This window comes from Drosophila simulans, chromosome 2R (genome assembly GCF_016746395.2).
Source record: "Drosophila simulans strain w501 chromosome 2R, Prin_Dsim_3.1, whole genome shotgun sequence".
NCBI lineage: Eukaryota > Metazoa > Arthropoda > Insecta > Diptera > Drosophilidae > Drosophila > Drosophila simulans.
In genome coordinates this window covers 3,396,882-3,421,729 of record NC_052521.2, presented here as the reverse complement: position 1 = coordinate 3,421,729, position 24,848 = coordinate 3,396,882, and the positions used below count along the sequence as shown (strand labels likewise).

The 24,848-nt window shown below is 44.8% G+C and overlaps 4 protein-coding genes across 10 annotated transcripts in view; 2 read left to right on the top strand and 2 right to left on the bottom strand.

The window, feature by feature from the left end:
* Window positions 1-12,645, bottom strand: part of LOC6733176 (zwei Ig domain protein zig-8) — a 57,666-nt gene extending 45,021 nt beyond the window's left edge. For 4 of the 6 annotated variants that reach the window (XM_039291331.2, XM_016167511.3, XM_039291332.2 and 1 more), the window contains exon 1: window positions 11,908-12,645. The gene's annotated coding sequence lies outside the window, so the exon portion shown is untranslated. The remainder of the gene's footprint in view (window positions 1-11,907) is intronic. The other 2 variants (XM_016167510.3, XM_016167509.3) reach the window with 1 other exon arrangement.
* LOC6733173 (odorant receptor 42a) overlaps window positions 1-24,848 on the top strand; it is a 162,750-nt gene that overhangs the window by 124,503 nt on the left and 13,399 nt on the right. The gene's annotated exons all lie outside the window — the stretch shown is intronic.
* Window positions 18,785-20,300, top strand: LOC6733175 (odorant receptor 42b). The gene is made up of 3 exons (XM_002080215.4): window positions 18,785-19,576; window positions 19,637-19,994; window positions 20,059-20,300. The coding sequence occupies exons 1-3, from the start codon at window positions 18,810-18,812 to the stop codon at window positions 20,131-20,133; spliced, it is 1,200 nt and encodes a 399-aa protein (XP_002080251.2). The 5' UTR covers window positions 18,785-18,809; the 3' UTR covers window positions 20,134-20,300.
* On the bottom strand, window positions 21,292-22,175 carry LOC6733174. The gene has a single exon (XM_002080214.4). The coding sequence runs from the start codon at window positions 22,063-22,065 to the stop codon at window positions 21,352-21,354; it is 714 nt and encodes a 237-aa protein (XP_002080250.1). The 5' UTR covers window positions 22,066-22,175; the 3' UTR covers window positions 21,292-21,351.

Here is a 24,848-nt window from a genome sequence, read left to right as displayed (position 1 = left end):
TCACTAATGGTAACTGTCATCCCTCAATCGGCAATCGCTAAACGCAATTCATTCAAAACTCGCGCCTGAAGGAAGGTGCGGAAGTTGCTCTCGGGGATCGGGGATCGGGGCTGGGCGATGGTGGGCCGTCATGGGTCGTCTTTGTGACGACTTTCACGTTGATTGGTTTTTGCCCGGAGTAGAAGCGATGGCTTTTGGTCACGTAATTAAGAGCAAACTTATTAATCGCCGTTTGACAACTCCCGGCAGCCAGCTAATTAAGTCAAATTGCCTGCAAATCGGAATTTTATTTAATCGCTTTTTCCAAATGAGACGTTTCCCTTTTGCCCATTGTCTTCTGCCCATAAAACCCGTCATGCTGAATGGAAATACGGCGTCGTCAACTGTCTCGCGGTCGTGTCTGCAAGTCAAAGTGAAAATTTGGCACTTTCCAAAAGGTTGCCGTCCCAGAAAGTCACTGGAAGGAAAGGGTAAGGTCTTGGGCACGGGTTCGGGCTCGCGTTCGGTTTGGTGGGCTTACCTCGTCGTCGCCTGGCGTTTCGCCCTGCGGAAGCGAGTAGGAGCTCTGCCGCTGACAGCTCCGGGTGGAGGGTGGCGGGCGGCGATGTGGGTGGGCAACTACATTTACAAAATGTTATAATAATTATAATTTTGTCAGTATTTGCATATTCGCCTGCTCAAAGGCTGGAGGGACGCGGCCGAAAGGGGTGTCCTGGCTTTCTGGCTGTGGCAGCTGTGGGCTTAACATGGCAAAAGTTGTGCCTTGGCAAAGTTGGCACCGTTATAAAATGTTTGCGGCAAGCTGCGTAGCAAGCAAAGGACCAGTACCTTCGGTATTTTCCCTCGCAGTCCTTTTCGTGCGCCATCAGTGTTCTTAACAATTTCTGCGAATGCTCGACAAGCTCAATAATTGTGAACTGGATGCGACAAGCCTTACAAATACGTGTACAATGTAATGTTTTTGAGTCTGCAGCAACTTCAAAATATTATAATAAGATAACATTTCAGCGCAAGGAAAACGTGCATCCATATTGGACGTCACCCATTAAGGCAATAATAAAGTTGTGTGAGCTTCGATGGAAAATGGGCAATGAATTTGAGTTAAAAGAACTTTATGTTAGTTTAAGCCAAGGTGCTGAGGAATATTTTCAAGATTCCAATAATTCGGTATATCCAAATGGCTTGTGAAGCGATTTCCCAGTCATCCAGTTATACCCCATCGTCAGCAATTTCACTTCAACTGCAGAACATCATCCCAAATTGCAGTCCGGAACCATTGGATATCCTTGTTTGTACCTCTGTTCGCCAGCTGGCAAATCGCTCCATTGTGCCCGTGCTGGAGAACAAATGTAGCTTTTAATACATTGTCACTGCAATTGACATTTTGTCAAATGGCAATACAATGCGATTTCCCCTTTAATACATTCCTCCCGGACATGCAACAGCACACACGAGCACATGTGGCCGGGATAACCATGCTACGTATCTGGCTCTCGCGCATTTGTATCTGTAAAGCAGCTTTTAATGTTGCGTAATAAATTGAAAAGTAAGCAAGCGAATAAAGCACACGCACACACACGCATTGCGGAAGAGGCAGGGATCAGGCTTTGGCAATGGCAAGGCGACTATCGCTTTCAGACAGTCATAAAAGTAAGTTTAACAACCCACGCTGCCGCTGCTTTTGTTGCTATTGCTGTTGATGTTGCAAAGATTTCCAGTGCAATCCAATGCGAGACACAAAGATACTTATTGAGTCCAACAATCTGCTGGGATTGAAAACTCCACCGCTTTGTTTTGCAGCGAACCCCGCACACAGTAGAACACTCCACTCGCTTGATTTGATTCGGGATGCTGGGAAATATCAATAGCTCAGCCGGAAGGATACCCACCCGGCTACTCGCATTCAATTTTCAGCATCTTGCGATTTGTTACTTGGCATCCCCAAAGCCCCGCCCTGGCAAACTTAGTGTCACGTATTTGATCAGAAAATTAAGGATCAAAAAGGCATTTGTGTAAGCATCTGAAAATGTTGTGATTTATTGCGCCACAGCCGGCTGGCCCGTCCAGCCTTCCTGGCCAAGCTGTGGGGATTTGCACACATCCTTATGACGAACGAACGAACGAGACCGAGACCCAGCTGCCGGCGGTCTGGAAGTGCTGTCGCAGGCTCAGACTGTTTAGTTTTAAATGGGGACGTGTACAATTTAATTTAATCTTTGGATTTTCCTCCGCACCAGCTGCCCGAGTGCCTCGTTAGCCAGCTCCGCTCTTCTGGACTCAATCCAGCTCGGGCGAGATAAATTTCGCACATGGCTGGCGCAGGACAAAGTGGAGGACAAGAAATATGGAATATGGAAAATCTTGTACTTGTTCAGGGCTTTTGCCAGAGCTAGATTACGGTATTTCGTTTCATTTTATGCGACTTCATTGACGTTTGTCTCCGCAAAGCATGTTTTTCCCAATTTACGAATTACTTTCGGCCACATTCCTGGACAAGCACTTACCGGGGGAAAAGTGATAAATCACTTACCTGGAGAGAGGCAGGTATCCTTTGAGCAGGTCAAGGGTCATCGCATCGAGATGCGAGTGGCCGGCGAAAACGCAGTGTCATTGCAATTAGTAAATGTGGCAAAGAATATTTCAAATATTAATTAAGCTCACAGTATCTTCATCCGATAGTAATCCGAAAGAGCCTGCCACTCCACGGCCCTCCACTCAACATCCTGTCAGCTCGTCGAGCGAGCAGTCAATTTAATTTGCTGAGAGCTATTGCTTCCCTCGGCACGTAAAGCAATTTGAAATGAGCAACTGACGCAAATTTAATACATTTTTCACGTTCCGAGAGCGGTGTGTGTGTCGCTCCGTGTCAACGGGAAAGGCCCGACGAAAGCGATAGCCCAACATAATTATGTCGTTGCATATTGGCGATGATTTCTGCACATTGCCGCAATTATTGCCTGTTTATGCTAATTAAAAATCAATGGCAAGTGCCATCGCGATGCCATTTTCCCCACTCATGTTAATTGCGCCGGCCGTCCTGTTTGCCTATCAATCTCCATCGCTCCTTGCGATCCGCTCCTGCGGATGGACTAGCGTTTTGGCCATCGGAATGGATGGAGTGTGCAGTGTGTGCGGCGTGAAAAGAGCAATTCGGGGCGTGGGCAAATAGAGGGCGAGCCAGCAGTGCTTTTGGCCACGGATATCCAGCTTTGTGTAAGCTAAATTATGTTTTAAGTCGCACCATTTCCGCATTTTCTTTAATTACGTGCGGCTGCTGATTCCGGGCTTAAAATATACAAGGCAAACAAGGGGCGTTTACTCAATTTGCGTCCAAGCCTGGACGACCCAGCTCCCAACAGGACCAGGGGATGGCAGGCGTTATTTTTGGTCTTTATGCCAAATGAAGCGTGAGAATGCCATAACGCCCCCAAAGCCCGGCTATTATGTATATGCGCAGGCCCTGAGAACGCGGCCTGCAGGCACTTCACATCACTCAGCAGGGGCGCCCCGTGAAGGGGGCGAGCGGTCCTTTGTGTGTTTGCCCAACAAGTGACCAAAGACGACGGGCTGAAAAGACAAGCGCCGCTTGTTGATAAAGCCATCAGCTGAAAATCGATAAAAATAATAAAGGACGCAGGAAAATTCCCAGTTTTTTTTTACGCCCTCGTAGTAGTAGTCTCGGCGATACATGTACGTGTGCTGATGTGGATGTTGCTGAGGCACTGGTGATGCTTCACTTTAATCGGAGGTAACGACTACCAACTTTATGCATATCCTCAAAGACCGCCAATTAAACAAGTTAGGAGAGCGCGTGACGTCATTTTGGCTCTAATTGATTTCAATTCCAATCGGCCTTTTGTATGCCGCATCGCACAAGTGAGCTCGGGCGCTCACCAAGCTTCGAAGCGCAAAGAATAATAAAGCGATAAATTAAATTAGTGCGCAATATTTAAAAACAAATAATCTCTGGTGGCTCGACACATGTTTGCGAACACAACCAGCAATTGCAGCGCCATAAATTATGCATAAACATCCATGCAAATCAACACTGCCAGCACGCGGGCCTTGTTTGTGTAGATGTTAAGCGCAGCGGGGGGTTGCCGCTTTCGGGGGTCTAGTATTTGGGTGTTGGGTGCAGGGTGGTGGTGGGGTAGGGGTTGGGGTTGGGGCTGAACGCCGAGCGGACTCATAATCGAATTAGTTGCAATAAAGCACGAAATTAATTTCCGGTCCGCACGCCGCAAGCCACAAAACATAATTGCGGTGCAGGCGTGGCATGGTGGGAATGGAGGGACTGTGGAATTGTAGGTGGTAGGGAGTGGCTGGGTGGGGGGGATTGTAGGTCGGCATTCTTTTCGGACCCAAATCCAAGCTCTGTTCCAGTTCATAAAGCCAGGCACTGAATGACCAATCGCACGTTTTGATAAAGCGCAGCATAAAAGGATAACGGCATGAGCGAGCCGCAAGCAAATGTCCGCAGTCAGCCCATATTGGCCGACTGCCCGGACAAACGAGGCAGATAAAAAACGATTGCAGCGATACGAGCTGTAAATAAAGAGGACCCTGGGATCCGAATCGGGGACACACAGCAAACGCACAAACTTAAGATTGCGTCGCACACAAATTGAATTTTGCGGTCTGTAGTCAGTAGTTGTGTATCCACCCGAGTATTATGTGGCAGCATATTCGCGCCGAAAGCCTCGGCATGCCTCGCATTCGCCCCACAACATCTTTCCGCCGGCTCTTGCCGTACTTGCCAACTTCTGCGGCTGAAAAGTTGCTCGATGTTGCATGAGAAATTTCTCGTGAGCCGGGAGCTGCAAACGGAGCTGCAAGCGGAGCTTGCACGCGTTGATGTACTGATACTGATGGATCCACGCAGCCACAGAGACATCCACACCAGTACGTTCGGCTCGCCAGTATGTCAGTGTTTCGTTCGTCCTGCCAGCTCCTCAGGGTACTCAGCATGTATTGACTCGGAATTTCTTTTTGCGACGCTGGCTTAAAGGCACACTCCCCTGCGGCCAGCCAGATGCCATATTTCTCAGGCCCGTGGAGTGCCAGACAAGGCAGCTCTGCGTCGGATCCTGGCGATGTAATCGGTGGGCAGGCTGGCCAGCACACTACTTCCAAAGATCTAACGGGAAGCAGTTAAAAACTTTCGGGCAGAGCAGTGTCTTTCCGCCCCGACCGAAGGCCCAAAAGAGCTATTACTAAAATTGAACACATCTATAAGTTGTCTTTTCCATTGGCAAAGGGCCCACATCCTGCCCACACTTGCAGCCAGCTCACTTACCCTCTCGGCCAAAAACACAGGCGGAGGAATATATGAGCGCCGGAGGCAATGCTTTTATGGTAATAAGCTCGCATTACATCCTGCAGCATGGAGAACGACATGACGGCCACATTTGATGGGGCGCAGCGGAAGTTTCGAACGCAACGCACCCATATCGGAGCATCGGAGGCTTATCACATAACACCGAATGGCTCCGCTCGCTTTAACTGCTCCTTTGCCCCGCTGATGTCGTTTCTCGGCGCAGGACCTTCTGCAGTCAGTGCGACCCAGACTGTTTATTTCCGTAACTTCACTTGAGAATACTTTCGCTGCTAAATTGTTGAATGAACGCGACTTGGAGACAACTGCCGTTTCGGCTACAGCCCCTCACTGTGGGCCAAGTGCGCAGAGCCAACACAAGTGCTTCGTCCTTCTCCTAGTTACACACTCCCAGCGAGGGACGCATTTCATTTGCGCCTCCTCCAAGACCCTTTTGTTTAGACGCTGGGACACATTTTTAAATCTTGATGTCGTGTGCTCACTTCGCCCGGGCATTGTTTTTATTATGGCTGGCATTTGCATGCATTTGTGTGCCGAGGAGACACAACTTGATCTTAGCACGGCACAAGGACCTTGAACCCTCTAACGAGTTACAGCACGAGGCACATGACAAAGGACTTCAAGAACGGCGGTGCTTATAGTGCGCGCATTTGGATTGTGTTTTACATTTATATACTCGTTACAGAGCGTGTCTCTGTCAATATTGGGGCGGGCACGCCCACTCGAACGCCAACAAACAGAAAATGAATGGCACGCCCAAATTTCCATTTTGTCGTTTTCAAAGCGGTATTCATTTTACTTGTCCAAAAGCTGATTAATATTGCAGAGGGTTCTGCTTAGTGTCGAGTAGTACATTACCTATGTTTATAATGTACAATGTCACATGAAGGCATATTTATTTTTATTAGTAAACGGTATCAAATAGTCGAGGCACTTATATTATGACTGCAAAATAGAAAGACGCTAACGCTGTGAAAATTTGTTTCACAACATTCTCAAATGCACAATATTTTTTGACAATATAAAATGTCGGTGTTAAGAAGGAAGAGTCGGAAAATAATTTAAATATTTAAAATAAATCATAGTTTCGTTGATTCTTAAAGCTTTCATATTTGGTACACGTTTTTACCCGTAGAGTAAAAAACTATACTACATTCATTGAAAAGTATGTAACAGGCAGAAGGAAGCGTTTCCGATTATATAAAGTATATTTATTCTTGATAAGGATCCCTATCCAAGTCTATCTGGCCATGTCCGTCTGTCCGTACGAACTATAAAAGACATAGACGCGGCTCAAGTTTGCTAACTGATGACATCCCGCCCATCCTTTTGAAATCTGTTTTGATACTTTTTATACCCGTTGCTCGTAGATTCATTGAAAAATATATAACAGGCAGAACGATGTATATATACAGTATATATTCTTGATCAGGATCAATAGCCGAGTCGCTCTAGCCATGTCCGTTTGTCCGTATAAACGTCGAAATCTCAGGAACTATAAAAACAAGAAGGTTGAGATTTAGCATCCGGATTCTAGAAACAAAAACGCAGCGCAGGTTGCGTCTTGTTGACCCATGTTGCCACGCCGACTGTAACTCCCACAAGCTGCCACGCCCTCAGTTTTGATAAGTGAGTTGATATTTTTTCGCATTTTTATTAGTCCTGTAAATTGCCGCGCCTACATTCTTGAAAAATTGTTGGATATTTTATCATAATTTTATTAATTGTGTAAATTTTTATCGATTTGCCAAAAACCTCTTTGCCACGCCCACTCTAACGCCCACAAAATGGCCATAGCTGCCACGCCCACACTTTTGAAAAATGTTTTCTAATCATTTGCCAAAAAACTTTTCGCCACACCCATAAAGAACCCAAAACTACTACGCCCACACTTTTGAGAAGTGATTTAATTTTTGGGATTAAATCAGTTGTTCTGCCAATTTCTATCGATATGCCGAAAACATTTTTTCCCCGCTTCCTCTGACCCATAAAAACCCCAAAAATCTATTTCGGCCAAAACTTAGGGCATTAAAATATATTTTTGTCTCCAATTTCAACCGATATTCCTGAAAAATGTTCAAATTCTCGGTCCCACTTGGACTAGCTGAGTAACGGGTATCTGATAGTCGAGGAAATCGAGCCGTTAGGAGCCGTTTACCTACAGCTGAACAAAATCGGTTGTCTGAAATTTTTGAAGACGAACTAGTAATGTGAGATTAAATCTGTATATATACATATCCTTAAGGATTAAATTGATAATGCTTATCACTGTTTCTTGACATAATTTGTATACATTCAAAACATTAAATCGTTACCAGGCTTTACTTTCTTTTGAAGCTATAGTATAGTAAAATCGAGTAATTTTTCAATGTTCATTTTCATTTTCAATGTTAATAGAATGCTAGTATGTTGAGAGTACCTGGGTTTTTTGCCTCCTTAAGAGGAGGTCTGATATCAAAACATTTTTAACACATTATTAATTGAGCACTGCTTGTTTAAGATAATTGCAAATACTACGATTAGAAGGAATTAGGACAAAAACAAATTTAGTCATGAAAATTGTTAGTTGAAAAGTGGCTGTTCCTATTTCGTAATAACTTTTAAATGTGAGTTTTAATGGAATTTTTAGGTCTACATATCCTTAAATTTTAAATGAATTCGTTATCCTTGGTTTTTTAAATATACAACAATAAGTCTAAAATCGATAATTTCTTGTTGTTTTTGTTCATGGTTTGATCTGCTGAACACTTTAAATAAGTTTTAAACAAAGGCTTATTGCTGTTGGCATATAAAGAGCGTAGTAGGAGTACAAGAATTATACTTGTAAAAAGTTCCTTTTCCCATCTACGTAAAAAAATGTACGTCAAATTCTAGTACGTTAGAATAAAACCGTTGTTAAAATAGCTCTTTATTATTATTTATCTGTATATATACGTAGCTGTGACTAGATTTTGTCGTTTAGAAGCTAGAATCGTAAGCGAATTTCAACTTTAAGCTTATTTCGCTCGGAGTCCTTGTGTCGGGAAGGACAACCATAAACCGAGGAGCTGAAGCAAGTGAAGGAAGACAACGCAGAAAATAATTGGGGATGACGGAAGAATAAATAAAAACAATACAATGTATAATTGTAATAATATTTGGCTGGAGGGGACGGGGTGTCGAGGAGAAAGCGAAGGGGGAGTCCTGTGGACAAATGGGAAGCTAGCCCTAAGCCGAATGTCTGGGGAAAGTAACAACTTTTCAGTGTCAGCCTGTTGTTTTCTGCCCTGACAGAATTGCCTCAATAAAAACACTAAGTAATGCGAAAAGAGACAGCAGGAAGTGCTGCCTGAAAAAACAAAAGAGCTCTTTTCCACATGCCAAGCACACAGAGTAATTCTTACTTAACGAGCAACCGAAACGTATTCACGCTCAGCTTCGTCCCCAGGGATACGCGAGGCCTGTATCCTGGCACGGTCCTGATTAGCTCTCTCTGCCGAGTGAGTGTGAGTGTATGTAGCGCCTCTCTATGGTCGTACTATTAAGGCCTAATTGTGGGCAATTACTCGCCGCTCAGCTAATAAAAACCTTAGAGATATTTGCGCATTTCAACTAATGATTTTCAGCTTAGACCTAAGCAAACACTGCCAAAAATTTAAGTGTCCGGTTGAGTTGTCCTTGCCAGGACATGTGGGTAAGTTACACCACACCCCGAAGACGGCAGCACACACAACATCTCATTAGCAGGCGGCTGACACAGTTATTAATAATTCATTCAGTGCTAATAGAATGTTTGTAGTTTGAACGGCACACACGGCACATTGGCACTGGAGCTCAAATCCCAGGACAGGGGACATGAATCCGAAGCTTTTTCGATAATTAGCCAATTTCCTGAATAATTCAGAACTCAGCTGAGCAACACTCGACTTATACCTGGACAGCACTTGCGAAGAGGTGGGGCGCCGGCTATCAATCAGGATTGGTTGCCAGCCAAACTGCTCGGGTAATTTTCCAGTCATCAATCGCGTGGCCCGGCCCACGAACGTCTTTGGCTTGATTATGCAAAGTCCTCATTAAGGGCTTAATTTGTAAAGCCTCCGGCAGGGGATCTAATTTGAATTGGCTGCTCGACATCTTGCAGCCCATTGTTTATGTTTGTATTGGGAATAAATCCAATTCGCAGACATAAAACCCTTCACGGCCCTTCAACGATTAAGCCACTATTTGATTGACTTTGTTTTCCCCATGCCTGGTCCATTCTATCCCCTAATAGTGTCCACTCACTTCTCCCTCCTTTGGCAGGCTTTTGCGCTTGCAGCCCGATGGACTTTGCCAAAAACTCGGATTGCAAGTTGCAATCAAACGGAAAGCACTAAAAGATGCCAGCCGATATATATCTGCAAAGGGTTGCACAATGCGGGTTGAACACAATGGCAGGAAGATAAGCCGGTCAGCTCGGACCAAAAGTCACAAAAATGAATTAAAATTAAAAGTTGGCAGTGCCCTGATTGTACAGCTCCATTCCGGACATAGGAATGGCAATCGAAAGGCCAGAAGCGTCTTAAATTATCCCTAACCGTTCGTTTGGAGAGTGGCAATTGAATAGAATTTATGCAATTAAGTACGTTGAGAACTGGTGGTTACGCCTGATCCTGGTAGGGGGAGGTAGCTTTGCACTTGGCATCCCTGCGCGAGAATATCGGGTGAAAAGGCCCGGCGGACGTGTACCGAGATGACATCATCGTGCAATAAACGGGGTCCCGGGAATGACAAGATTTAAAAACAAAGACTCTCGCCGGAGACACAATGAAGTGAAATGAGGCAGGAACGTTGAGGAGGCATCAGCAGGCTGCCAGCCAGTCTACGCACTGATCCAGCGACCCGTTCAGGCATTTGGCCAAAAAGCGGGCTCATAACTAAATGGGAAACTTACATGCCCTCCGACGGCGCTCGTTCCCATTTCTGTTTTTGCTGTGGCAGCAGCATCAGCTCCGGCTTCTTTGGCCGACTTGTAATCCGTTATTTAAATATTGGTTGTTTTTTATTTGACTTTGCTCTTATGGCCATGACTATTTTGCATAGATTGCCATGGGAAGAACTGAGCTCGGAGCTGAGCAAAAAGCTTGCCGACTATGTAGGACACACACTGGCAGGCGGCACACACGTGCTGTGTGCAGAAAATCAAATCACATCCAATCGCTTTTTAGTAGAGTTGCAATTTAAATACATACGAGTACTTGCGGATCCATGACCAAAAAAGTCGTACGGCCCCGGGGCGGATGATAAACACACATTACGCAAGTCTGCCACGCTCATTAGCCAGCACACGAGGTGTCGAACTACAAGTCATAAAACTGGGCCGCCCCATTGGTTCCGGCTTCACCGGCGAGGCAGGGCGATAGCAACGGGGCGTGCCCCACTTGCCCACAGCTGTCCGGCGACGGACGTGCATGTGAGTCCCCGAGGTGATAAAATGCTCCTGCTTCATTCGACCCACTTGTCCGGTGACAGTCCAGCATTGACATAGGACTTCCGCGCGCACACATCCTGTCGTCCTGGTGACCTTTCTCCGCCTGCTCGTGTGTACGTGCATTCACGCTTTTAAATATGAAACGCGCATTAATTTTGACATCGGAGCGGAAATACATTTAATTGCTTTCTGCGTGGCCGCTCCTCCGACGTCCCGGCCAACGCAGACTTAATCGCACAGCCAACCCCACGAAAACAAGCCCACGCGCCTTATCGCTGGGGGCTCCGTCACATACACAAAAACAAGATTCGCCATTAGCGCCCGTATCCAAGGACTTCGTTGGCAAATATTTAGCTTGCGCTTTCATTTTGTTATTCCACAAGAAAGCCGTCGGATTCCCGACCTCCCATTTGCATGAGCCACTGCGTGTATGAATAAGCTTTGGCAATTTTTCCAACTCCAGTCCGGCTATATCGCAGTCCCGTCGACCTTAGGGGGTTGATAATATAGTTGTGAAGGACTTTGTTCACTAAACTAAGTAGTTTTAATCTATCTATCAATTCTATCTTCGGTGTTGCATGTGTATCTTTTGATGTTTTGACAGCTTCTGTGTTTCCAAACAAGGCTAAATTAGTTATGACCTGGACCATAAATATGTTTTGGGTATCCATTTCCTAGTGAACTCTCTGACTATACAACTGAATGCTTTGAAATAACAATACCTTTTGAGTCGCTGATATCAAGCCACTGAAAAATACTCTCTTATATGAATCCTAGATGTGGCCACTTTAAAAACCTGCTCTTGCGGACTTTGTGCAGCCGAATCCTAATTTCATTTGAACTTTTCCTGGTTGATAACCACCAACGCAGTTAGGCATTTACCTCCCTTAATGAGTTAGAGGTGATGTGTTTTGCAAGACACGTTCGTGTTGTATGTTTGACAGCAGCCAAGTTTGTTTGGCAGGCTATAAACCAAAGCCCAAACTTCCAAGTCCCACGTAAGTAAGCTAACTCGGGTCTGGAGCAAGTTAGGAGGAAGCGGCGGAAGATGACAAGTCACAAGCCTCCCGTCAACCACATGTCATACTCACAAGCGAGTAACGGCCAACTGTGAATCACTTACCAAGTGCGGCTGAGCCCGGAACGGATGCTTTGGAGGATTCCAGTTGCTGGTGGATCTTCGATTCGTATGTCTAGCTGTGGGGCACTCGCGAGCTTCGATTGCTGCTTATCGATCATGCACTAAGCCATTAGGCGTCCGCAGAGCCCGCACTCCGGCACAACGCGAATGCAATGCGATTTGGGTCAAAGTGGTGGCAAAACGACAATGCAGCCGCACATTTCACAGTTGTCACTACCGATGCCTGTTCTCGATTTCCCGGATTCTCAATACCTCTGGCGGCTCTGGCGTTTCGGTTTCGGTTTACGTTTCCGCTTTTACTTTTTGCCACCGTTGGCTGCAACCTGCCTTCGCACTCGCAGTAGTTCGCAGGAGCAGTTGACTTAACGCGGAGTCACTGGCGAATTTTACGCCCGCCACGCACCAGTTTCCGCGAGCACAAAGGAGTTCGCAAGGATAACGCGTCGCTCGCACGGCGAAACACCCAACTTGAACTTGTTAGTCGCGCTGCACCCTTTAATTGGGACAACTTTGGTAATTTCAAACGCACTTTTGCCGCCGGAAAACCCCCAACTTCAAATCCAACCTCAGCCTCAGTCCCGCACGCAGTGCGGCCTTGTTGTTGCTGTGTTGAATGGTGTGTCAATGCTCGATGTGTTGTTGTTGCTAATGGGGCAACGAGCGATGCCGTCGCTTCCGCAGCATGCACAGCTTTCGACGAGCAAACGAAGTGAACTGACAGGACGACCAGGACTCCTACGCATTCGGAAGCCGCTCGCCACTGGAAGGGAGCGTCTGCGCCTGCGCCTGGCTCAGCTGAGCGGAAGCTTCTTCAAGCTTTTAGGTCAGCGACACGAATCAGCGCATGGCCTTCGGTCGCCGACTTGGCCCGATGAGTCCATAAGCTACACCTGAATTCCATGGCTTCCAGGGCGCTGGTAACCTAAGAGAGTCCTTTCAGCGCTCGCGCTCGCGCTCTCTCTTAGGGGTCCTCGCGGGGACTGTGAGTTCCTTGGTCCCAAGATGACCAAATTGTGTCACATTTGCGAACGGAACTCACTTTGCCAATGTCACGTGCCGGAGCGTTTGGCTGCTGAAGGACCCCAACAGCCGGACCTCTTCTGGCACCCACACTTCGCAAGTAAAACTGGCGAATCAGTGTCCCGCAAATTGATATCCTAATGCAACTGGCAGTCAGATGGCACGCACGCCCGACGGACGGATGACCGCCGCAAGCGGAGCCGCAACTTGCAACTAAACTTTTGCGGTGACCAAAACCGAACGTGGAGCAAATCCCCCGGCCAACTGACAACTACAACGACAGCTATCGGTGGCCACCAGGATGCAGGACAAGTGCAAGAGTGTGTTCCCACATGCCGCTTGTCGTATTCCATTAGTGCGCCGACCAACCTTAATGATTTCTTACTTACAGCCCGCCATTTCCACGCTGGAGTGGCTGTGTGCGGGCGAGAGCGCCAGCTCACGCACACTCACTCTTGCAGGGGCATAATCGCATTCGTATTGGTTTTCAAGTGCTGTGGCATCCACGAGTCCGCCAATGCGTTTCGAGTGGGGTCGCCGTCTTAATCTGCCAGAGGATGCGAGTGTGTCTGTGAGTCTGTGTGTCTGCATCAGCGGTCGGGCAAAAGTTCAGGAAATTGCTTTTGCATGAGCCCCTCCTTGGCGGGCGGCGGACTGGAGGGCAGAATGGCGGATGAGCGGAGGAGCGGAAGAGCGTCGGTTGGCCGGACGCGCGTCCTGGCCACACAAAGGAAGCTGTGGCGATTGAAAACGTATTGGGATTGGAGTGCGATCGCCAATTGTATAGGCTGCATCGATTGGCGGCCGTTCGAGTCCTAGTACCCTTAATTAGGCAGCGGAGTCGCCCTGCACGCTGCCGTATGCCTTTCGGGCTTCCAATGTACCGAATTGAATTATTGCCACCACTCACTAAAAAAAGCGACGACCCCTGCACTGAACTCACCCAACCACAGCGGACATTTGGCTCTGAGTTTGAGGTTGGTTCGCATGTTCGCCGGCCATTCAGTCTATGATCAATATGCTTGATTCATTCAGCTTGACCCCGCTCACCTTTGGTCGCACCTTGCCCCGCCAGCCTACTGTTCTGTCGACACCTGCAACGTAATGTTTTTTGTCACCGAATGCAGTTTTTTCTTTCAGTTTCAGCTCGTATGAAATACAAAGCCTGCTTTTTGGCGCCCAAAGGTGCAAGTGACAACAAGAAGTTGCCTTAGTCAGGCAATAAGTCTTCAAATAATTACATCTTATGAATATTTATTTATTTACTTACTTTACTTATTATTTACTTATTTACTTACTTAATGCTAACAATAATTACAAATTAAGAGTTAACAATAAAAATGAGAATTGTAAAAGTTAAAGTTTAACATTTTGCCTTAAATATTGTCCTATTTAAATTGCTGAATTTGTTTCTTTTGACATTAAATTTTCTATTTTATATGTTTGGTAAGGATTGATTCGGTAAGGAATCTTAATACAATTTTGGCATTGTCATGGTTAGGGCTTGCAATTGCTAGGATGGGGCTTAAGTTCTGAAAGGATTGGGTGCGTTGGGTGGTAAGCGAGGAGGGAAAGCATCCTACGTGTGGGACATCCTACCGTGCAGTTGTGAGCAATGGGCACCCGTTACTTTTTGATTTGGACGTTTGTTAAGTTGGTGTGACCAAATCGTTATAAAGATATGCTCGTCAAGGGAGAACTTTTGAGGGGGGTGTTGGAGGTAGAGGGGATAAATACCTTTTGGAACCAGCACCACCAGTGGTAGGAATCAAGAAACCTGACGGAATTAAGTCCGCCCAAAAAATCCAAATAAATATTGCGGTGTCAGAATTATAATAATAATTATAATAATTATTAGGCTGCTAAACTCTTACCGACTCAATGTATCGCTCGGGTTCGGCTGAATGTTGAATGCTTGCCTTAGTGTCCAGGTATGTGAATACCTCGTATTCTATACTACCGATTCGGATTGTTTTATTTAATACACAATATAAATCAATTCAATTACCGATATTTGCTTTCCTCCCTAATACAGACATCTTCAAGTACTTGTAATTATCCATCCACTGGAAGTGACTGTTTTGGCAACTAATATCACTTATCTCGGGTCAACGGAGTTAATAGAAGTATTTATGGGCATGGTGTTTGTCGAGTGCATTTATACTACTCTCTAATCTCTATTTAGGGATGGCTACCCTTCGACTCCGAAGTCGAAATATAAGTATATAGAATCAAGTAGTGATAGACAAATACCTCATCGAGTCGAAATCGTTGTCTTCCACCTGTTACATACACCTCAAGAAACTTAAATACCTCTTTTATCTACGAGTAATGGGTAACAACTGATTGCTATACAGAATGGCCTTCTATCAATGGAAGAAGCATTGTAATTAAGTTGAAAGGGACGTGGGGCTTTACTATTGTGATGATATTACTTATTTGAAATTTGCATTCTACGCATTTCAATGGAGAAAATCGGTAAGGGGGAAGTCTGGAGTTTGATCGGCAGAAGTCACATCAATTGCCTCGGGAAATCCTTAGCCATTATTCACTTTAGCTCTGATCGATACTTGTATGCAGATGACTCATAAGTGAACATTAAGCCCATTGGTTGATTGGCGCCAGCATTGAGAAATTAATTTGATTCCCTGATTTTCCAATTATCCCAGCCGAACAACTGCAGCTCATTGACACAACCGGCAGAACCATGGAAACCGTTGATCAATGAAATCGCTTGGAAGTTGGAGTTACACCCCCAACACACATGCACATATGCATGTACATATGTATGTACATATGTATGTACATATGGGGAGGCGGGACAGCATGTATGCATTTAGCGCCGTAATGTTGGGCTATTAAATCAATTTCGTTTGTTGCTCTTTTGCACTACTTTCACTTGCTGTCTGTCAAGCAGTCGAAGTTGGCTGTCAGGCAGCCGAGTGGGACTCGTGTCTGGGCCAAGTTAATGTCTAGGCTGACTGAGCATGCAATATTTAAGGGGTATGTAGCCAGACGGCTTTCCAGGGAAATCAATGCTGCCACTGCCACTGCAGAGCCTTGTGCTCAGTTCCGTCCTTGTTTGCCCAGTGTATGTATTTGTAGGTGTGTTGGGACAATCACCCTGCGAATAATTATTAAGTTCAAATATGCGTGGCAGGCGGGTAAATATTTACTGTATGAAACAAATTACCTGATTACATTTGGGTCAAGCCATTTTTGCCACCAAAGTGACGCTAAACGCTCTTGTTGCTCTTATTTGTGTGCGGGTGTGCCGAAGAGCACCCTCACCGCACACTCGCACAATCACAATCACATGGGTAAACAAAACACTGCCACCCCAATGGCTGTATCATAGCAATCAGTTAGATGTATGTGCCGTATACTCACGGGTCACACAGACAGAAATTAATTAAAAGTTTGTATGTTGCTGCAACAGAATGTCTAGCTTGTTTATTTGCCCGCCTGTACTGTACGCTCGCTTGTCTGTGTTGGTTGCAGCCATTGTTTTTTGTACGCGAATGTTTCCCGTTTTTTGTGTATTTTCACGACCTTGTAAGTTAACAATTTTGGCCACTCACTCTGTCGCAATGTTTACCAAATAGTAATGGCATTTACGACCCTGGTCTACACTCGCCGTCATGTATTTCAACAAGTTTGTCTATGTGTGCGCAGGGCCTCTGCCGCTTTTGTTGCCTGTGGGGCAGTGCTTTCGACCATAATTTAATTTCCATAACGGAATTGGCACCGGAAGAAGTAACTCATCAAACTGCGTTGTTACGGCTTGGGGCAGCTGAGTAAAATGACATTATGCATATTTTGTTAGAGATGCTGGGGAAATACATCTCAAGTGCCGTACAGACGGCTTCCTAACATTTGCGTGTATAGAAGCCACACCCACACTAGCAATATGACTAACTGGTTGGAAATAAGCTTAGCTCCATCAGTACGATAAATAATTTAACAAATGATTGTTCAAGAATCGGTAAATCTCAATTATTGTTTGTTCGCCTTGAGTCGTGGCAACTCCGGCTGTCAAGATTTCCGACTAGACCGCTCCGGGATGTTTAATAATTTTGAGGTCTCAGCAAAGGCTCCACTAATTTGCAACAAATCAAAAACAGATTGACACTTAGTTATCGTACTCGGTGCTCTGCAGGCTGCCTGCTTTGCGAGTTTGGAAATGGGGGGAGGCTGACATCCTTCTCAAAAAGCTGCGTCGTGTGCATTCATGTGGCTGCGTGTGTGTGGGTTAAGTGGGCGTGGTAGCTCACTTCGATGGCGCGCTCCGAAAATGTGTGTAAGCTACTGCAAACATATTCGCACAGCTGCGCAGCATGGCATTAATTTCCGTTAATTAAAATAAATACGTCAAGCGATAATAAATGATGGCGTGGATATCAAGCGAGCTCCCGTAAAGCATGCTCCAAAACGATCCAAAAGACACACGCCGCCTTCAATTAGTCGACCACTTGAAGCCCGAGCACTTGCATCACTGGTACTGGCTCCTGTGTCTACTTTGAGTCCTGCAAAGCGCTGCAATTAAAGGGATAACTGATTTGGCCAGAGACAACATAAATTTCTACCACGCATCCCATTGGCGAGTTCTGAAAACCAGTTCTATTCAAATGCTGCGATGTGTTGGCACATAAGCCGGTGGTGCCGGTGGTCCTGGTGGTGCCGGGCGTGGGATGTGCTGGTTCACCTGGGAAGGACCGAGCTGAGAAGATGGAAGCTTGCCAAATAGCCGGGCCAAAGCACAAATGACAGTGACGGACCCGGAGAGCAAACGTATTCAAGTGTGCAAGCTCGGCAGAAGCAAACAAAAGGTTATCCATGGCCTTGCCGGTGCTCCTTGGACGCAGTGCTCATACACGATAGGGGAAGTAGCAACAGCTGCTCGGCAGAGTTCTTCGCAGCCGGCTGATGCGGCTACGGGTGTCCCTGCTATTGAAATGTGTAGTAATGAAAAAATGTCAGCTTACACGTGGCAGGACAAGGGAAGTTGGTAGCTGTAGCTGTAGCTGTAGCTACGGCCAACGCTGGAGCTGAAACTGAAGTTGAGGCAGACACTGAAGGTACATTCAACAAAAGCGACAGCGACAACAAAACATGTGTCAACTGCCAGACATCCTGAGCAATATTAATAACACTCGGCGAACATATTTTTCATTAAAGCTGCAAGGGGATGTCACACAGGATCTGAGCATCTGGGCGGGCTTACTCTTTAAGGATGATTATGCTAAGCTTTCGGCACACACTCGCCCCAAGCTCGCAGACCTACGAGGGAAAATTTAATAAGTTTAGTTAGGAGGACGATTAGCGGCCATTTTGCACTCCTCCCACGCGCAGGACGGCCTTACAAAGTTTCTGGGAAAACCTTCGTGCCAAACTCGAGCTGCTGTTTTTCTCCCGCCGCGCTGCAATTGCAGGCAAACAGTGGCCCCAGGCGAAGTTAAAGCAGCCCGGGCCACGCTACGTATGAGGAACGTCTTAATTGCCATTAAGGACCCGTCTGGTATTTTCGCCAACTTTTCCATATTTTATGCATGCTGGAAATCCAGCATGTGAGAACGAGCACAGCACGACCGATGCAGTTTCAAATTCAAATTCGTCAAATCGGAAGTCGGGTAACAACACACTGTATAAATGTTTGTTCTAGTCAAGTGCTTTCACTGCTTAATTAAACATAACATAGCGCAGCAGAGAAATTCTCAAGTTAATAATTAAACAACAGCAAGGGCCGTAAACTTAATGAAAACTTTTCGAACTCATTGAAAACTTCATCTATAAAAATGTCACAAGTTCGGAAGGAACCGGCCTATATAAGCGGCCAGCAGAGAAATGCGCCCACTAACGCCGAGATGGTCTTTGAGCTGATACGTCCCGCTCCGCTCACGGAGCAGAAGCGGTCCCGAGATGGTTGCATCTACCTTTACCGCGCCATGAAGTTTATTGGATGGCTGCCCCCCAAGCAGGGTGTGCTCCGGTATGTGTACCTCACCTGGACGCTCATGACGTTCGTGTGGTGCACAACGTACCTGCCGCTTGGCTTCCTGGGCAGCTACATGACGCAGATCAAGTCCTTCTCCCCGGGAGAGTTTCTCACTTCGCTGCAGGTGTGCATTAATGCCTACGGCTCGTCGGTAAAAGTTGCAATCACGTACTCCATGCTCTGGCGCCTCATCAAGGCCAAGAACATTTTGGACCAGCTGGACCTGCGCTGCACCGCCATGGAGGAGCGCGAAAAGATCCACCTGGTGGTGGCCCGCAGCAACCATGCCTTTCTCATCTTCACCTTTGTCTACTGCGGATATGCCGGCTCCACCTACCTGAGCTCGGTTCTCAGTGGGCGTCCGCCCTGGCAGCTGTACAATCCCTTTATCGACTGGCATGACGGCACACTCAAGCTCTGGGTGGCCTCCACATTGGAGTACATGGTGATGTCAGGCGCCGTTCTGCAGGATCAGCTCTCGGACACGTATCCGTTGATCTATACCCTCATCCTTCGAGCTCACTTGGACATGCTAAGGGAGCGCATCCGACGCCTCCGTTCCGATGAGAACCTCAGCGAGGCCGAGAGCTACGAAGAGCTGGTCAAATGTGTGATGGACCACAAGCTCATTCTAAGGTAGGAAGAGCTGGTAGCTGCAGATGGGGCAACTTACCTATATTTACTGCGCTATTACAGATACTGCGCGATCATTAAACCAGTAATCTCGGGCACCATCTTCACACAGTTTCTGCTGATCGGCCTGGTTCTGGGCTTGACGCTGATCAACGTGTTTTTCTTCTCAGACATCTGGACGGGCATCGCATCCTTTATGTTTGTCATAACCATTTTGCTGCAGACCTTCCCCTTCTGCTACACATGCAACCTCATCATGGAGGACTGCGAGTCCTTGACCCATGCCATTTTCCAGTCCAACTGGGTGGATGCCAGTCGTCGCTACAAAACAACACTGCTGTATTTTCTCCAAAACGTGCAGCAGCCTATCGTTTTCATTGCCGGCGGGATCTTTCAGATATCCATGAGCAGCAACATAAGTGTAAGTGGACGCCAAAATAATTCATGCTCCTTGAATTGTATCTCATTTTCTACCCCATCTATAGGTGGCAAAGTTTGCCTTCTCCGTGATAACCATTACCAAGCAAATGAATATAGCCGACAAATTTAAGACGGACTAAGGTGATGGATATATTTTTTATCCTTTATTGGATACTCTGCGCACCCCCGTTCTTCCCTAAAACGCTACCCCCACAAACAATATATTTGCAAAACATTTGCTTACGTCAATAACACTGTGGAAATATGAATTTTTTCGCATTCTCTAAATAAAGACTTGTATTAGCGATTTGTTTCTTGTGATGCAACATTTCAAGCGAAACTGCCGCGGATACACTTTTGAGAAACGGTTTTATTTTTATACCCGTTACTCGTAGAGTAAAAGGGTAAACTAGATTCGTTGAAAAGTATGTAACAGGTAGAAGGAAGCGTTTTTGACCATATAAAGTATATATGTTCTTTATCAGGATCAATAGCCGATTCGATCTGGCCCTGTCCGTTCGTATGAACGTCGAAATCACTATAAAAAGGGATTAAGGATACAGATTGTAGAGACATAGGCGCAGCGGAACTTAGTTGACCCATATTGCCACGCACTTTTGAAAAATGTTTTAATGATTTTTCATTTTTATCCACAAACAACACAAAACTGCCGAGCCCACATCATTCAGAAAATATTTTCAAAATTTTTATTAGTCTTGTACATTTCTGAAACGCCCACACTTTTGAACTATTTTTCAATTTTGGTTCATTGTTTATTATTATTTTTTCCCCAATTTCTGCTGATAATTCAAAACATTTAAATTTTTCCTTCACACTTCCAGCTGAGTAACGGGTATCTGTTAGTCGGGGAACTCAACTATAGCATTCTCTCTTGTTCTTTATATTGTTTTGACTTTCTATCGGTTTCCTACCTCACCTCTTAAGCCCTGTCATGAGAACTTTGAAAAATATTTGGATTTTGTTACGATATTGCACCAATTTTATCTATACACCTACATTGCATTGCAAAATACCATCCTAACACTACCAAAAATTGTCAGAATGCCATTCTTTCCAAAATTCTTTCGTTGAGTTCAAAACCTTTGTTTAGGTAAAGCGGCCTGCACTTCGGATTTCAAAATCATAATTTATAGCTTCAGATCTAATCATCATAACCTTTGTCGCAGAAAATAAATATGAATATATTTCAAAAGAGTATGTATGTATTTAAATGAGGGAGACCTTATAAAAGCTGAGGAGGTCGACCAAATGAGCCAAAAACAGGATGACAAACTACAGGCCAGAGATGTGTTAAGAAAAAATGCATTAGGACCGTCACGACTAGATAGAAATGGGGCTTATTCCTTGGCGTCCGAGTCGTCTGCCAGTTCTGATGTCTCATCCACATCACTAGAGTCGTCGTGGTCTTGCACATCCTTGAAGTGTAAAAACATTACGATCATCGCCACGAACAAGAGAACGGATACGATAATATTATCCCTTGCCACATCCATCTCGATGGTCCACAGGTACTGGCTAAGCTTCGAAGTGCAGCCGGTGCAGTTCTGCTGCCCGCAGCAAGAGCCAATGGGCCAGGTGCGGTTGCTCGATGCTGTCTGGTAGTCGACTACGCTGGTCCTTCCGCAGCACTCGAACTCTACTTCGACCTTGCCAAGACTGTTTCTTACCCACATCTGCAGCACCAGCATCTCGGCAAAGAACTCGAATCTCTTACGGTACATGAAGCGAGTCACTCCGATGCTTATGGTGTACAGCAACACCACGCTTCCAACGAGCATATAGCCAGCGTACTTCAAGGCGGTAGGTCGTCGGGCCATGTGAATCCCAAGAACGGCGTTCAGAATGTAGGCAACCATTGTCAAAGCGCGCACCCAAAAGAGCCAGGGCCGCAAGGCTACCGGGTATAGACGAAGGCCTGGAAACATGACCGCCTTCAGATAGAGGTGGCTGAGCACGTCAAGCAGAAAGATCACTCCGACCACCACCAGAACCACATTAATCTGGAACACGCAGTCGTGCGACACTCGACACCAGCGAAACGGATTAGCCATTTCGCCGGGTTAGGCTCCAGTTGATGAAAGCCGCGCCAGGTGCGCAACACGAATTCCTGTTGTTTTACTTTGAAGTAACGAGACGTTACTGCTGTCGCTCTGACGTTTTTCACCTGGCTTTGCTGCTGATTTAAACCAGTTTGACCCGCCTCAAGTTCGTAATATAAACATTTAGATTGCAAGCTCTTTTGCCACCAATGACACTAGTTGTCATGGCTCTAAGTGCAAATGAGTTTACCTCTCTCGAAAACGAAATTGTGCACCTGTTGCGGATGGCGCCCTGTTGAGAATCGAAACGAGGCGCGAAAAGGGACAACAATATTTTTGTGACTTACAAAAATATATCAAAAGGAGGCAAGACGAAGCGAAATATCCTTACCTAACTTTATATTTTAAAAACGAGAGAGAATGCTATAGTCAAGTTCCCCGACTATCAGATACCCGTTACTCAATTAGTGGAAATGCGAACGCAAAATTTCATCATTTTTCTGGGATATCGATAAATATTGGGGAATAAAAATTAAAAAATTTAAAAATTGTTTAAAAGTGTGGGCTTAATGGTATCTTTTTGTGGCCAAAAAGTTACTTTTCAAAAGTCCGTAATACTACGTTTTGATTACGCCATCATGTTAGTATAAGATTAGACTTTAGTGTTGCGTACCAGAAATTAAAAAAAATCCCGCACGGTTAAGATATCAGCTGTTTAAAACAGCTGTTGGAGTGCCGTGCGCACAATCGCTTGTTTACGAACAACACACTCGCTTTTAAATTAATAAAAAAGAAACAATGAAACGTGATAGTGGGATCGAAAGGGACTTGTTTGTACTATGTGTTTGTGATTTTGAATTGTTGAATTTCTTGTGGCTGTCCCTGTAGTTGAGTGTTGTAAAAAGCGCTTTTAAGTGTATTAGCTGAAATAGCAACTAATGCTTAACTAGAGACAAAAATTAACTTCACCTAACTTCACCATAATATATATACTGTGTTGTAGCAAAGACACTAGATTATTGTATTATTATTATTATATTATAATAGATTATTCTAGTGTATTTGGTTGTAGGTAATTTAATTATTGTTCATTTGAATGTAATCTTAAAGTGCACTTTCGAGCACTTTTTTTGTAATTAACGTTTTTAGGTCGCACCTTCGAGTTCCCAAATGCCTTACGAAAGCAGAGTAATTTCAGCTAAAAGGGAGTCAAACAAGGCAGTTGCGAAATTGTTTCATTAATATTGTATTATTTTGGTGGTTATTATTTGTAAAATAATTTAATATGCAATCACTACCACGAAATCAGTTGTTTTTTGCTTGGACCAGAAAAAGCAGACGAAATTAGAGAAATCCCTATACAAAATTACTTAAATAAAAATAAGGGGCGGTGCCACGCCCAGAGTTTTTGGTATTATAAAAGATATGGGCTAATGTTACCCAATACAAAACACACAAGCTAAATATCTCTCTCCGTTTTGAAGTTATTATTTTTTGGCCACAAAGGATACCATTCAGCCTATAGTGCGTTGTGGGCGGTTTCTAGGTGGAAGGAGGGGTGTGGCCACAGTGTTTTTGGTATACCGATAAAAATTGGCAAGACAACCATCGACAAACACCGAAGAAAAATCTAAACATTTTTCAACGTGAGGACGTGGCAGTTTTGAGCGGTTTTAGGGCGTTAATCAATAGAAATTTACAAGACTAATAAAAATATGAATAAATAACATTTTCAAAAGTGTGGGCGTGGCAGTTTTAGGCGTTAGACTGGGCGTTGCAACATGGGTCCAGTTCCCGTTGTATATTGGCTGAGGCTTCTTTTGGGTCAAAGCCAAATATTTTAAACATGTGGCATCCAAACAGATCTTAAAAACAGACAGATTATTAAGAAAAAATTGAATTCCTTTTTACTTTTTGGTTGATACCGACACTAACGATTTATTTTACCTTTTACTTGTAGGTTTAGAGTTGATTAGGGTATATAGCACTCATTCAATCGCTTGTATCATTTACGACCTGTCTAGGATGTCATGATCTATAAAAGCGCACTCCATACCGGAGATATTTGAGAATTATTTCCATTTTGTATTTGTTTAGTATATTTCCTGCTATATTCGCCCACGTTAGCTTCCGCACTTTTGAAAAGTATTTAGAATTGGAAGAGTTTTTGCCAAAAATTGTCAAAACAATTTGGAAATATCTCCCAAGCGTATGGCAAATTATCGTTAGTCTTCATGATATGACCGATTGGGCATTTCCTGCAGCAGAGTTTATATTTTCTCGTTGTGCTTCTATTAATTTGGTATTTGCAATTTCTTTATAGCAATATTATTATTGCCTTCAGTTTTGTTAGTATTATCCCAGACTACATAGGTGGTAGGTGTTTATACTACGGTAATTGAGATGTATTTACCATGGTAGTATAATCGGATACAAAACCTAATCATCGACTATGGTTTCGATATTTTATGTAGTGAGATTGATGGTGATCTGCTCGGCAACTTGTTGAGTGGGTTAATTTTCTTCATGAGATCTCATTTCTTCATTATAAACCTCAACGCATCTAAAGGGTTGGACATTGACAAATATTACATTCATCACATCCGTATTAAGACAACGTTTCCAAACGGAGTTATTGTTGTAAAAAATTAGATAAATGTTGTCAGAAGAAGGCTTATTGTGTTATCCAAATATTTTATAGTTTTATCGGAGTAGTTCCTTAGTCCATGTACATTTGTAAAAGATTTTTTGAAGTGATTCCATGCCACCAATAAATCAATATTCAAATAAATCAC

Excerpts from the sequence above, each read along its gene's own strand:
- LOC6733175 (XM_002080215.4), top strand. The coding sequence starts at position 18,810 with ATGGTCTTTGAGCTGATACGTCCCGCTCCGCTCACGGAGCAGAAGCGG. Across the intron at positions 19,577-19,636 it reads GACCACAAGCTCATTCTAAG|ATACTGCGCGATCATTAAAC; the intron begins GTAGGAAGAGCT and ends GCGCTATTACAG. Across the intron at positions 19,995-20,058 it reads CCATGAGCAGCAACATAAGT|GTGGCAAAGTTTGCCTTCTC; the intron begins GTAAGTGGACGC and ends CCCCATCTATAG.
- LOC6733174 (XM_002080214.4), bottom strand. The coding sequence starts at position 22,065 with ATGGCTAATCCGTTTCGCTGGTGTCGAGTGTCGCACGACTGCGTGTTC.